This window comes from Haplochromis burtoni, unplaced genomic scaffold (genome assembly GCF_018398535.1).
Source record: "Haplochromis burtoni strain Fernald_Lab_line unplaced genomic scaffold, NCSU_Asbu1 Contig_33, whole genome shotgun sequence".
NCBI lineage: Eukaryota > Metazoa > Chordata > Actinopteri > Cichliformes > Cichlidae > Haplochromis > Haplochromis burtoni.
In genome coordinates, this window is record NW_024582394.1 from 891,725 (window position 1) to 905,007 (window position 13,283).

A 13,283-nucleotide genomic window follows, 5' to 3' on the forward strand; every position below is an offset into this window, starting at 1 on the left:
TGAAGAAGTCACTTGGATGAGTGACGAAACGTTTCTCCCACAAAACGCTACGTCCAGATGAACAGAATCAACTTTTGGAGACGAATAAAACAATATTTTGGCTTGCTGTTTAAACGTGGGAGGAGAAATCAGATGAACAAAGGCAATAATAAAGTTAGAAGATAATATTGAATAATATTGAATATCATAACTAGAGCCTTTTGTTTATTAGTTTAAATATCAATATCTTCCGTAATGAAAGCAATCATAATTACTGTATTAAAAACAGCAAACTGTAATCCAAGGATCTTAATTAGATCAAAAGAAGTACAGGTTTAACTGGTTTTGATAACTTGGGAGGCTTCATGTTCACCCAAAGTAAATCCCTGATCTGAACATCCAAATGATACTTAGATACATGGACAGGAGAAACTAGGGATGGCAAAACCACCTGACCACCACCCAACTGAAAAATTAAAACAACACAGATGTGCCAAAAACTGGACACTCTGAAGGCTGACCTGACTTTGATTTTCTTTGCCCCTTCAAAACAAATATATGGGTATGATTTTTTTATAACTCATCCCTTTAGTCTTTAAATTAGAACTCCCTTTGGCAGCTGTGCCCACACAGGACAAGCTTTTTGTTTGTTTGTTTTTTGTCCTACAATACTTAACCCAGTATCAAATAGTTTAAAAAGAAAATAAACAATATGAACAGATATGCCAAGAAAAATTGTATTCATGTCCCAGAAGGACTCATAAATGAGATTTGTTTGCAAAGAGTCACAGAAGCTAACGGAACAGTCGTTGACCTGAAAGTGGCATTGGGACTTTGCTTTCTGACAGCTGTTTTCTCTAAGCTTGTTCTGCTCTGTGATAGAGTGTACATGGTTAAGCGAGCAAACGAGGAGCAACATCATCAGCCTTGACTGCAAGTGACATCAAACCAGCAGGATATCAACGCTTTCCCCCTGAAAAGGTGTCACACTGAGTACTGAAGATAACGAAATGGCAATTCAGTCTGAAGAGATTCCCCTACTGCACCAATGGGTATGCTGGTTCAGTCTTTACTACAGTTATATATGTCATCATAGATTTATGTGGGGGTTTTTTCACATATCATAGTGGCTATTTTAACCAGGTGTTTATGACCGAGTGTGACAGTTTTCTATAACCGCACCATTTAAATTCCTCCAACATCTCCAAAATGATGGAACAAAGAAACAATCAGAGTTGTTTGTGGTTAATGTTCCAACATGTTTTAAAAGTCTGCTGACTCAAAACGAAGCCAAATTATAGTTTGGTCTATCTGTCTGTCTGGCAGGTGGATTTAAATTTAACAACCTTTATTTATCTCATTTAGTTCTCTACATTTAGGAGTTTTAGTTCTGTCAGTTGGAATATTGCAGTTGTGCACCTCATCTCTAAGGACATTTATGCAATTGACCTTAACACATAACTGGCGTTGGCGATGCTTGGTAAAAAAAAAAAAAAAAAAAAGACAGTATTTTATCTTTCACAGTAAGGTGAACAACATTTGCTTCTTATCAGCATAACAAGACGTGTATTGATAAAAAAAAAGGAAGTAAATGACATCTTTGTAAAAAGAGAACCTCTTCCTAAAACTAAATATTTCACTTTCAATCACTTACTTTGAGAACTGATTGCCAACCTTTTAACTACCCTGTCATGTTGAAATAATAAAAGACACTGCCAGTGTTCTGGCTTTTTTGCTATCTGAGTCTGATTTCTAGAACCAAGGTGCAAATCGTTACATGCACAGACTGAAGTAAATATTTTTCAATTCTTTTAAGCTCGGGTCTGCAAGAAATAAGACACGTGTGTGGAAAATAAAAACAAGTGGGGCAGCTGTATGCTGTTATTCTACAGACAAAAAAGAATCTGACCACTGTTTCTATTCAGATCAATTATATTGCAATACACCACTGTTCTTTTTTTAATGATTCAGGTCACTCAACCTTTAAGGTTTTTAATCAGGTGTATAGTTGTAGTGGGTCTATACAGCATGTATACTACTCTGTAGAGTAATACACATGGAATTGAGGAGGAGACATCAATTTGGGGTCTTAAAGTTGAATTGTGGACATTAGAGTGGTGAGCTGCTGTGCTGTAAAATGTATGAAAACTATATGTATGAAAGGTACCAGCTTAGGTACCAGCTGTAAGAAGGAAAATCCTGAACCTTCAAAAACATTTTGGAAAAAAAACTAAAAACATCAGAGTATCACATTCAACTCCTGGAATATTGAATTGGTCATTTAAGTAGGAGGGGAGGTCGTAATCGGTTTCAGCTGCGTCTGAAATAACTAGCTCATGCATTTATTACTTCCAGGCTGGACTACTGTAATTCATTATTATCAGGATGTCCTAAAAACTCCCTGAAAAGCCTTCAGTTAATCCAAAATGCTGCAGCAAGAGTCCTGACAGGGACTAGAAAGAGAGAGCAGATTTCTCCTGTTTTGGCTTCTCTTCATTGGCTTCCTGTTAAATCCAGAATTGAATTCAAAATCCTGCTCCTCACATACAAGGTCTTAAATAATCAGGCCCCATCTTATCTTAATGACCTTGTAGTACCATATCACCCTATTAGAGCACTTCGCTCTCGCTCTGCAGGCCTACTTGTTGTTCCTAGAGTATTTAAAAGTAGAATGGGAGGGAGAGCCTTCAGTTTTCAGGCCCCTCTTCTGTGGAACCAGCTTCCAGTTTGGTTTTGGGAAACAGACACTATCTCTACTTTTAAGATTAGGCTTAAAACTTTCCTTTATGCTAAAGCATATAGTTAGGGCTGGACCAGGTGACCCTGAATCCTCCCTTAGTTATGCTGCAATAGACATAGGCTGCCGGGGATTCCCATGATGCACTGAGTTTTTCCTTTCCAGTCACCTTTCTCACTCACTATGTGTTAATAGACCTCTCTGCATTGAATCATATCTGTTATTAATCTCTGTCTCTCTTCCACAGCATGTCTTTATCCTGTCTTCCTTCTCTCACCCCAACCGGTCGCAGCAGATGGCCCCGCCCCTCCCTGAGCCTGGTTCTGCCGGAGGTTTCTTCCTGTTAAAAGGCAGTTTTTCCTTCCTACTGTCGCAAAGTGCTTGCTCATAAGGGGTCATATGATTGTTGGGTTTTTCTCTGTATCAATTATTGTACGATCTACTGTACAATATAAAGTGCCTTGAGGTGACTGCTGTTATGAGTTGGCGCTATATAAATAAAATTGAATTGAATTGATTTGAAATTAATAACATGTACACTACAGGTGTAACACTGAGACGACTCGTAACAAAGGAATGTAATTTTTCCTGCCTTGTATTTGACTAGGGTCAGTGCCACTACTAATAGCTTAAGTCCTCCATTATTGCACATCAACACGTGCCTTTTCCACTATGACTTCCGGCACATTCTCAAAAATATGGAGGAGGTTCTAAGAGATAGACAGTTACTCTAGAAGAGTTGGACAGGGCCATGCAAGATCCTTAACTCATCAGCAAGATTGGCATCTGCTTGGCCACTGAATGTCTCTGACCAAACAAATAAAAACAGACTTCATGAAGGTGGCTTGTGAGCCCCACATCCTCCAGCTGGCCTTTTGCTCACAGCCCGGCACAGTGGAGGCATTTACCATAGAACACCAGAATTAGCAGGTCCACCACCAACACATGACAGACAGAGAACTATGGTGCCTTTAAGATCATTCAGCATGACCGGTCTGGCAATGGGTCAGTGATGGTCTGGGGAGGCGTATCCATGTCTTACTTCAATTTATTTATTATTTGGGCACTCTATGTTTGAGTTTTCAAAGGATTGACATAAATCAGTTAACTTGCTGGGTTACTAACTTAACTTGGAGTGAATAAATCAAAGAAAATCTTTATGCTTTTGTTGAAAATACAGCTTGAAAAGGATAAGCGGAAGCGAACGGATGGATAGATGGCAATGATATATGTTATATTACTAAATACCAAAGTAAAACATCATAGTACTGTTTGTATGCAGTGATATGATATAATGTGAAATAAAATATATAAAACTGAAATACATCATTAAAAAGCATTAAAATTGTTCCAGTAAAACATTAAATAATAGGTAAAACACCCCAAAAAACTATACAAACATCTTTGTCTCCATATATCACAGAGCCACAGCTCAGTGGCCGAGAGTCCAACATGCCAGAAAGCAAGCTTGAAGTGATTTATAATTTTTAATTAGTTTGATATGTTGGTACTCACCACAAACAGGCATTGATAAATGTCAGGAAATGTGAGTGTTGGTGGTTTTTTGCCCTTGTTTAGCTTCTATGTAGTATAAAGTTTCCTCCTTATTACTGGCTAAGGTGCTTGTATTTGTTTTGTTTTTTCATAGCAAATGCAATGATAATCCTGTTATCCTTATACCTGGGCACCACCAGGTTTTATCCGCAAAGGTTTTCTCAGCCACCTTTACAATCATCTCCAAGACCTATATTCCCTTAAGAAGTTAGTGGTAGTGAGTGTGCAGTTTTAGAGAGTTAGGATTCACTCATTATGTTTTTACATCTGTGGACAAAACAAAAGGACAATCTTTCCCAATTGGCAGTGTCAAAGCCAGTTACTTTCCCTTGGACATGTTTTAATCAGACAGTCAGCACGGTGAGGCATTTCCAGGCCTGTTTTCCTTTGATTGTGCAGTTGTATCAGTGAAATGGAAAATCAGTTTTGTTTTTGTTTTGTTTTTTTTAGTTACTTCATGAATCAGAGTAAAAATGGAACTGAATGATCAAAATACTCATTTGCCTAATAATTCTGCACTCCCTGTAGATTCCTTTGTACAGTTTTTATAAATTGTGCCAATGTCCAAATACTTATGGACACTATATGTTTAACAGTTAGGTGCTGGATTACAAAACAAACCAACTGACTATTCTTTCTACAGTGTACCACTGTGTTATCTAGCAATGTACTAATCTGTGATTGCATACTGTGAAATAGTTTTAACTTCTACACACCAGCACCTGCTGAAAACAAAACTGACATCACATCATAATTCTTCCTGCAGGATCACGAAACGAAGCTTGGGGAATGGATGGAAGTCATGAAGAAAAAAAAATGTCATTCATTATAATGTGACAGTTGGTTTATAAGCTGCACCTGTTTCACCACAGGAGTCATGATTGATGATTGTCTCCTCAAGATTAATTCTTGAAATCAGTCATACATAAGCCTACTCTAGCATTCTGAGCTGCAGATCAGTACACGTGAGAAAGTTCCAACATTAAAAGGTTTGCATTTCTATGCTTTATGGTGCTTTGGACCTTTTCACTCTGTTATCAATAAATGTTAGTTATGATGCAAAATCACTTTGAGTAATGTAATTCCAGTGTGGGATATAAATAGATAAGCACATATTTTTAAAGCAAATTTAATAAGCCGACTTGTGTCTTGGTATTTAGTGTATGTATAATTTCAAGGTTAATAAAGAAAAAATGGACAGAGGAGGAAATCAATGGGTGAGGCAAAAGAGAAACACACTTAAAAATAAAACATTGGAGGAGTTTGGTTTGTTATCATCGTAATTTAATTTGTCGAACTGCCTTATAGTTCAAACTTTATATTATATAATGCTTAAGAGCTACTATGACAGCTGTGCATAAAATGCAAATGATTTAGTGTTATGAATAATGATTATTTCTGAGCAAAATTCTTCATTCCTACCGTATCCTGACACCCATCAGCTGTATTTATAGTCCTTATGCCACGAGCCAGCTCTGAACCTTTGCTTCTGGGTCCAGGTCGGGTTGAGTTTAGTACTGAGTTTTACCAGTGCAGGACTCGAAGGTACATCATAGATGTAAATTAACATATTTTAAAAAACAGCAGCCAGCATGCATATTAATACCACTGCCCATGCCACCAGCAGGTGACAAGGAAAGCTAAGTTTGTACATTTACAAATCACAGCTTGCATCAGCAAGGTTCTCTAATACAGTAGCAGTGGTTATTACTCAAAAGCAAGGGTGTTTGTATGTATGAGTGTGTGTGTTTATAGCATCTACACCAGTAATTTATCACATGAACCAATAAACCAGGAAAATCTCAAACACTGTGTATGTGTCAGCCATTACCTAAGGGCTTTCTGGAGCTGGTATTTTGAAGATGTATGCATCAGGGCATATGAGTTTATTAACAAGTGTTCAAGTAGAAACAATGACTCACCACAGTTCTCCTCATCTGCTTGATTTCCACAGTCATCGATACCGTTGCAGTGCATGAGCTGAGGGAGACAAAAGGTCAGGTTCCCACAGGGGAAATATCCTAGTGGGCAAGTCCTCCTCTCCTCTGTCATATTGAGTGCTGTAAACAAAGCAGAAAAGCAATATGATTGAATAGAAAGTTTCTGATACTCTACTTTATTCCTGTCAAATGTGTCAGTAAAATGTAACATCTATCAACCTCATCTTGATATTTTTGTGAGCTCCTGAACATCCAGGCTGCTGTTCTTTCTGCAATCCATAACGAGCTGCTGTACTTCATTAAGCAATCTTAAATAACTGATGTACTTCAGAGACAGAACAAAATGTATTACCTGGTGCCTGCATCAAATGTAAAATGGGCTTTATGAAACAAGGACGTCTTCTCTATTCTTTCATTCGCACTCTAACTATTAAAATTACATACTGAGTCTGCCTTTGGTTCAAAAAACAGTATGTGGGCCCAACTTTAGGTTATACATTAAACCCAGTGTTGGGGAGTAACGGAATACATGTACCGCTGTTACGCATTTAAAATACAAAATATGAGTAACTGTATTCCGTTACAGTTACCGTTTAAAAAGGTGGTATTTAGAATACAGTTACTTTGTTGAAATAAACGGATTACACGGCAGTATTTCCCTGTTTCATATTGTGGCGGGTCAGGACTGTTTGGGTTTTGTTTGACAGCTATCTTCTGTTGTTCCAGGCGGCAGCGTTACGGTTGCCATGGTTACAGGGTGACACTCTCTCTCTCTCTGCGTGTTTCCTGGGTGAGAGAGCGCCTTTTTGTTGTTGTTGTGCTAAGCTAATAGGCAGAATGCTACCGGTATAGCTCTAAAGAATGTAGCATCATAGGCAGTGTAGTCCGTGTTGCAGGGAGAATGGACTGCCATACCCGTTATGTGTCTGTGAGCGAGGGAGGGAGAAAAAGGAAAAGTATGAGCTGTCATCGAGCAAAAACGGGAGCTGGAAGCATGTAAATATAATAATAACCACTGCAGCCAAGAAGAGTGCCTGACGAGCCCAGTTGTAAGTAAGCGATTAAGACTCGACTGTACACCGTGTTTGTGTTTTCCTCCAAAAACAATAAGTTCCGTTGGAGCAGCCTTTCAACGCCTCTCTCTGTCTCTCGCTAGCAAAGTTGACCCAGACAACAAAGTAAAGCTAGTTTTCGGCTACGAGCCCGACACAGAACCCACCGTATTAGTCAGAGGTCCCTTTACTACGTTTCAGAGCCGCGGACCTTCAGTAATAGTAATAAATCACAGCAATAGTACATTCATGTAGTTGTAAACAGCATGATAATATATTAAGTAATCCAAAGTATTCAGAATACGTTACTCTCATTGAGTAACGTAACGAAATACGTTACAGAATACATTTTGGGGCATGTATTCTGTATTCTGTAATGGAATACATTTTAAAAGTAACCTTCCCAACACTGATTAAACCTATACTGGCATTCCTGGACTGACACCCAATTATAATCCCAATCTACTCCTTTTCTTCAATCCTTTCTCTTGCCCTTAGCGCAAACTGTTAAAGTAAAGTAAATGCAGGTGCTTTATTTGGTATTATATAATGTGTTTGTGTGTGTGTTCTTTAAATAATATTTTGGGATAATAAACAATGCCTCATGTTGTCAGGCCTAAAAGACCTGCTCTTGACTTGAAACATTGCACCTTTGAGGTATCAAACAAGTTGAACAGCTGAAGGTGGAAACTAATCAAAAGGTTTCAGTCATGGCATGCTGCACATGCTTGTATTTCTGATTATGTTTACAATAAAGTCCCCTCACACTTTATTTTCTGTGAAAAAAACAAAACCATATCAGCTTCACATCTTGAAACCTGATGGCATGAAATTAGATTCTGTCGAGTAAAAGTCACTGAATTTTATACATCAAGCTGGACAGTTTCATTATGCTGAAAATGCTGGGAAATCATTTTAATCTCTTTTTTATTCTGATAACACCTGGTGTGCCCAACATTTCTGCCTCCTTTTTGTTTTTCCTGAAAGGAACTAATACAACACCGGTGCGCTAATACCAGGCAGGGTTAGCAGCACCTGCAATCATAAAATAAACATATGCCCTTAATATTTAAAACAGTTAAAATCATCATATTACTCTCTAACACTATCAGTCTTTTCTTGATTCTTCCTAAATCACCATGTTAGTGATGGATTGTGAACAATATATTAAAATTTAGCTTTCAAAACCCAGGGGGTTTAATCTGTAGTTCAGTTCAATTACAGTTCAATCTGTAATTTAAATCAGTTTGGGAATACTAACATAGATCTCACACATCAGTAGTTACTCACTGCAGCACAATAAGATGGCATGCTGGCAGTGTTTAAAGTCTAATACATAAATAAGAATAACCCAAATCTCCGATGTTTGGCTTCTTGCTTTTTCCCTCCTCAAAGAATGAAAATTAAAGCAATTCTTAGACGTTAGCTTTTGCCTGTAGATGCTGGTGCTGTCACTTAACCTAACTGCCAACAGTCTTAAATAGGTGGTGTAGGAAATATGAGTGGCTGTAATTTTAAATGAACTTTTCAAAAGAAGTGCATTTACACAAATTTGACAATGAGCATGAGCCACTCATCAAAAATCAGCATGTATCAGCATGTTTTATTTTTAAGCTCAAGTAAAAGGCAATTATATCAGATATTTAGTTGCTGCTGAACTTGTAAAGCAGAGTAGCAAAGGCAGTTTATTTAATTCATTGGATTCAATTGAATCCACTGTTCCAGAATTGAATAAACAGTTTTGTAGTTATCACTTTTAGTCTTTTAACCTAGGTTTCTAGAAGCCTTCTGAGACACTTGTGCAGGGAAGGGTTTATATTTTCATTTAATTTGAGCTCATCATCTGTGACAGCTGATTTTCTCCTTGCTCATCATGAATTTATTTCCTCTGCGACGGCAGAATATGTCACATAAGCATCTGCATCAGGTTAAACTAGGGTGATCAAACACATTCATTTCTGGTTAACTCTAAAAGACTCGCTATAGACAGACAGGAAGACTTGCTAGCCTTGCAGCATAAAGGCTGCAAAGTAAACGATTAAATTCTCCTTTGAAAACCAGCATCTGAACACATAACCCCTAATCCCCTAATGTCTAATGACTTCTACTTTATTCAAACATAGCACACAATCTCTCTTTAACAGTGGAGAGCTATAAAGTATGACAGTATCACACACTGTAATAATATATATTAGATTCGATTTTTTTAAAATAGAAAATAAAATACAATCAAAATATATAGCACAACATAAGTTTTCTGATAACTTGCAGGGAATATTCCTTTAGAAATCACATGGAGGAATGCTTCTGTTGCATTACCATTTAAGATTATTTACTGACTAAACTTTTCACACTTTATCCCTAAATGTTTCTAGCTATTAGCCAATGGAATTGTATACGTGAAGCCAAATGTTCAGCTCACATTGCTGGATATTAAATGGTCTTGTCTCTGCCAAACCCCTATTGCAAGCTCTGATGACACCCCTTAACCAGACTATTTACTGTAGTGAAAACATGTCCTTGCCTTGTTTTGTGTGCAACACGCAAGAAAAAGAAACTTCAGCTGATAGTGTCTGGACGTGATCGTTGTGCCTCTGCCAGTGCCCGATGTTCATAATAACTGAACAGAGAATTAAATATTCTGAACGTACTTGGCTGCCGATGATATATGAATTCCTTGGTGATAACTTGTCTGGTTAAAAGTGACATCCACAAATAACAGCCACAACAAGCCATTTCAAAACTTTACATTTTCAGTTTACTTCCTCAGTAAGCTGAAAATTTAAAAAAAGTACCAAGTAATTAGCAAACTGTAATATTTAGCTAGATAAAAACTTTTCACATGGTTAGTTAATTCTTTATAAAGGTCTATAGCCATTATAAATACCAATAAATATGACAGTTATTTGGTTTTTTGTTGTTTTACTCTAATTATAACTTGATTTGAGAATCAGTTGCTTACTTTCCTAGGACACATATAAGGTTTCTCTACATTCACTTACTTATATTCTTAGTTAACATGAACTAATCAATGATCCCATTAATCACTCTTCAGGACTGGACATTTCAGTGATTGTACTACACAGTATAAGAATAATAAAGCATATCACAAATAACAGTGAAAATTATTCTATTATTAATTGTACACTCTTATATCAGCTCGTTTCATCAGTTGTTTGTCTAACATTGTTTATTTGTAATATTTGCACGTAACCGTTCAGTTACAATATGCTGTTCCTCAATATTTAGACTGACACAAGTACATTCACTTAGATGAGCGTGCAATTTGTATTACAGATAAGCTGCTCATCTAAAAAAGTGTGATATTTACACTTTGAGCATAAACCCTTCAGGCGGATAATTGCTGTTAGGGTTACAGCATAATGAAGAAAAAATGGAGGAAATAACTCTTTAATATGCATATGCATATTCCCCAAAATTTAATGGGAAGTTTCACTACTTTCCTAACTAACTATCCCTGACTTTTCAGCTGGCATCAAAGACCAGCTGCAAATATTCAACATTTATGCAAATGGATGTCTTATATGTTTACTTATATGTTGTATATATGTCATATGAAATAATAGTGCATTTAATAACAAGTTCAAACATGGACTCAAGTGAAAGAAATGTGAGAAAATTCATTAAATATGCTCTAAAATTGATCTGCAACTACTCAGACAGCTCTTATACTATATTGACTGTCTCTGGGATTGTTTCAACATGCTGCAGCCCCACAAAAGCTGATAAGGAAAGAGGTAAGCACACTGACAAAAACTCAGAGAAGATGGTTTGCCACAGATGTGGTCCAACAGTTTCTACTGACTGATTGTGAATTATGGTTCCAAAGAGCTTTGTGGCAATGCTCTGTGAGATTCTGGGATAAAACCAATCAGCTGTTTGACTGTGACAACATACAAACTATGCTCTTAATGGGCTGTTTTCTGATGCGACAGATCCATTTTTCACAATACAGCACACAGTATAGACATTTTGTCTTCCAGTGCATGGTTGTATCTAGAATCTAATCAAAGAAAATGCAGCTCATTTCTTCCATGACTAGTTTTAGCGTAAAGTTCAGAGGTGATTCAAATGCAGACACAAGAAAACAGGATGGAGACAAAGCTGACATTAATTAATGTAATCAATTCTACACACCAAAAGGCACTGTAGAGTGAGCACCATACTCAAAATGAAGTCTAACTAATAACTTGGAAGGATCAAAAAGGAAAACAAAGCCTTGGGGAGTCACACAGAGACAGAACCACTGGGGCGGAAGGGAAACAGACAAGTCTGCAACTGACAAAGGATGCACAGGGCTAAATACACAGAGAGCTAATTGAACGCAGGTGAAATTAATGAGTGTGGACAGAGGATCACAAATGAGGCAAAAATCAACAGAAAACACAGAAAGTTATCAAAATCAAACAAGAAGTCATTGCAAAGAAACCTTAAGAGAGACAAAGGGAACCAAAGACAGCAGTCATGGGGGGGAAAGGAATGAAAATTATCCCAAAGAAAATCCTGGGACAGGTTATCACTGCCCTGCTGTCATTAGTTTATAAGCTGTATGACAGTCTTAAAAGCTTCTTCTCAAACAACACGTCTGTCTCAAACCTACAGCTGAACACGGAGTGGTGTGATCAGTCCAAATAATGCACTAAATAGGTTTAAAATATCAGGGAGATATTAATATCTCAAACATTTTCTTGGTCGGTGCCTTCATTTTGCAGTGGCTCCGCTTGGACTACACTCAGCGACAACAACTGGCAGACTTAACTCGGTGTTCCCTTTAGGTTTCCCCCTGCTCTAAACCTTAATACAGGATGCCACACAAGTAGCAGAGTTACCGATACAGTAGTGAATGCACTGCTGTTTTATTAGATTATGAATGCTTTAGATTAAGAAAAGCGAAGATAATTCCAAAAAAAATCGAACAAATGGCAAATTCTCTGCAGTCCAATAAATGTAATAAACATGCAAAACAAACATCCTCAGACCCACATGCATAATAACATGAAATGGGACTGAAGACATTAACTGGGCATGTTTATTGATTACAATTACGTCCACATTTAGATAAGCTTAAATTGTATAATATTAGAGGTGGTTATTAGTGGGTGGAATAGCCATTGCACCGAAAACGATTTTAAATACGACCAATTCAAGCTATCGTGAAAGCAACAGAATTATCCTGCTACATCTTCTGTCATGCATTCGATAGAAACCCTGGAAATCACTATTCTCTCTCCCTCTCTACCCTTTTTGTTGTCCGTGCTTATGTGAAAGATATTTACTTGGATTTACCCGGCGGCTACTTCTTAAAAGACATTATTAGAAAATATGTTCCCTTTAAAATTGGTGTGAAAAAAAAAATAGATTTTGGAACACTTGAAAAAAGATAACTTATCTACAGCCAGCCCATATTTTCGTGATGAAAGAAGTTGTTAAACTTACCCCACACTCCGTAAGCGAATGCCACAGCTATATAAACTTGCATCGTGGCGCTTTGGGTTTTTTTTTTCTTTTTTCTTTTGCTGAATATCGCGCGGTTGAAGTAGTAAGAGAACAACGCAATGGTCGTCTACTCGTGCAGACTGGGAATCTGTGCGTAAAAATGTCACCAAAAGTTTGCCCTTGCGTTCCTGTTACGTAATAAACGCGTGGACCGAGGTACTGTCAAACGCGTGCGGTGCAGATGCAGCTAGAGAAGAACCCGCTGCCACTTCGCAAAGTCGACTAGGTCTGCAGCCATCTCCACTAGCAGAGGGGTCTAAAGAATCAGTTGCCATCTTCTGACGCACAAGCCGCAGCAGTACAGGTGCAGCGCGCAGAGGGCGCTCGCAGGAGAAAAGGGGGTGGGGGTGCAGTCTGGGTCTCTGAATAGGAGGAACAGCTAAAGTCCAAAAGCAATAATCAGTTTCGCTGATCAAATTTGTAATCAGTAGGTGTTTGTACTGAGCGCTAAACTTTAATTGTGCAGCACAGCACCCTGCAGAGTCTACAAAAGCCTCAATGACA

The 13,283-nt window shown here is 37.8% G+C and overlaps 1 protein-coding gene across 1 annotated transcript in view; it reads right to left on the reverse strand.

Annotated features, from left to right (window-relative positions):
* The window catches only part of rxfp1 (relaxin family peptide receptor 1), a 72,821-nt gene extending 59,756 nt beyond the window's left edge, over window positions 1-13,065 (reverse strand). Inside the window, exons 1-2 of the mRNA XM_005919398.2 lie at window positions 12,720-13,065; window positions 6,193-6,330 (exon numbers count right to left, since the gene is read on the reverse strand). Coding sequence (XP_005919460.1) covers window positions 6,193-6,330; window positions 12,720-12,762 — 181 coding nt within the window. The 5' untranslated portion in view covers window positions 12,763-13,065. The remainder of the gene's footprint in view (window positions 1-6,192; window positions 6,331-12,719) is intronic.
* Between the last annotated feature and the right edge of the window lie 218 nt (window positions 13,066-13,283).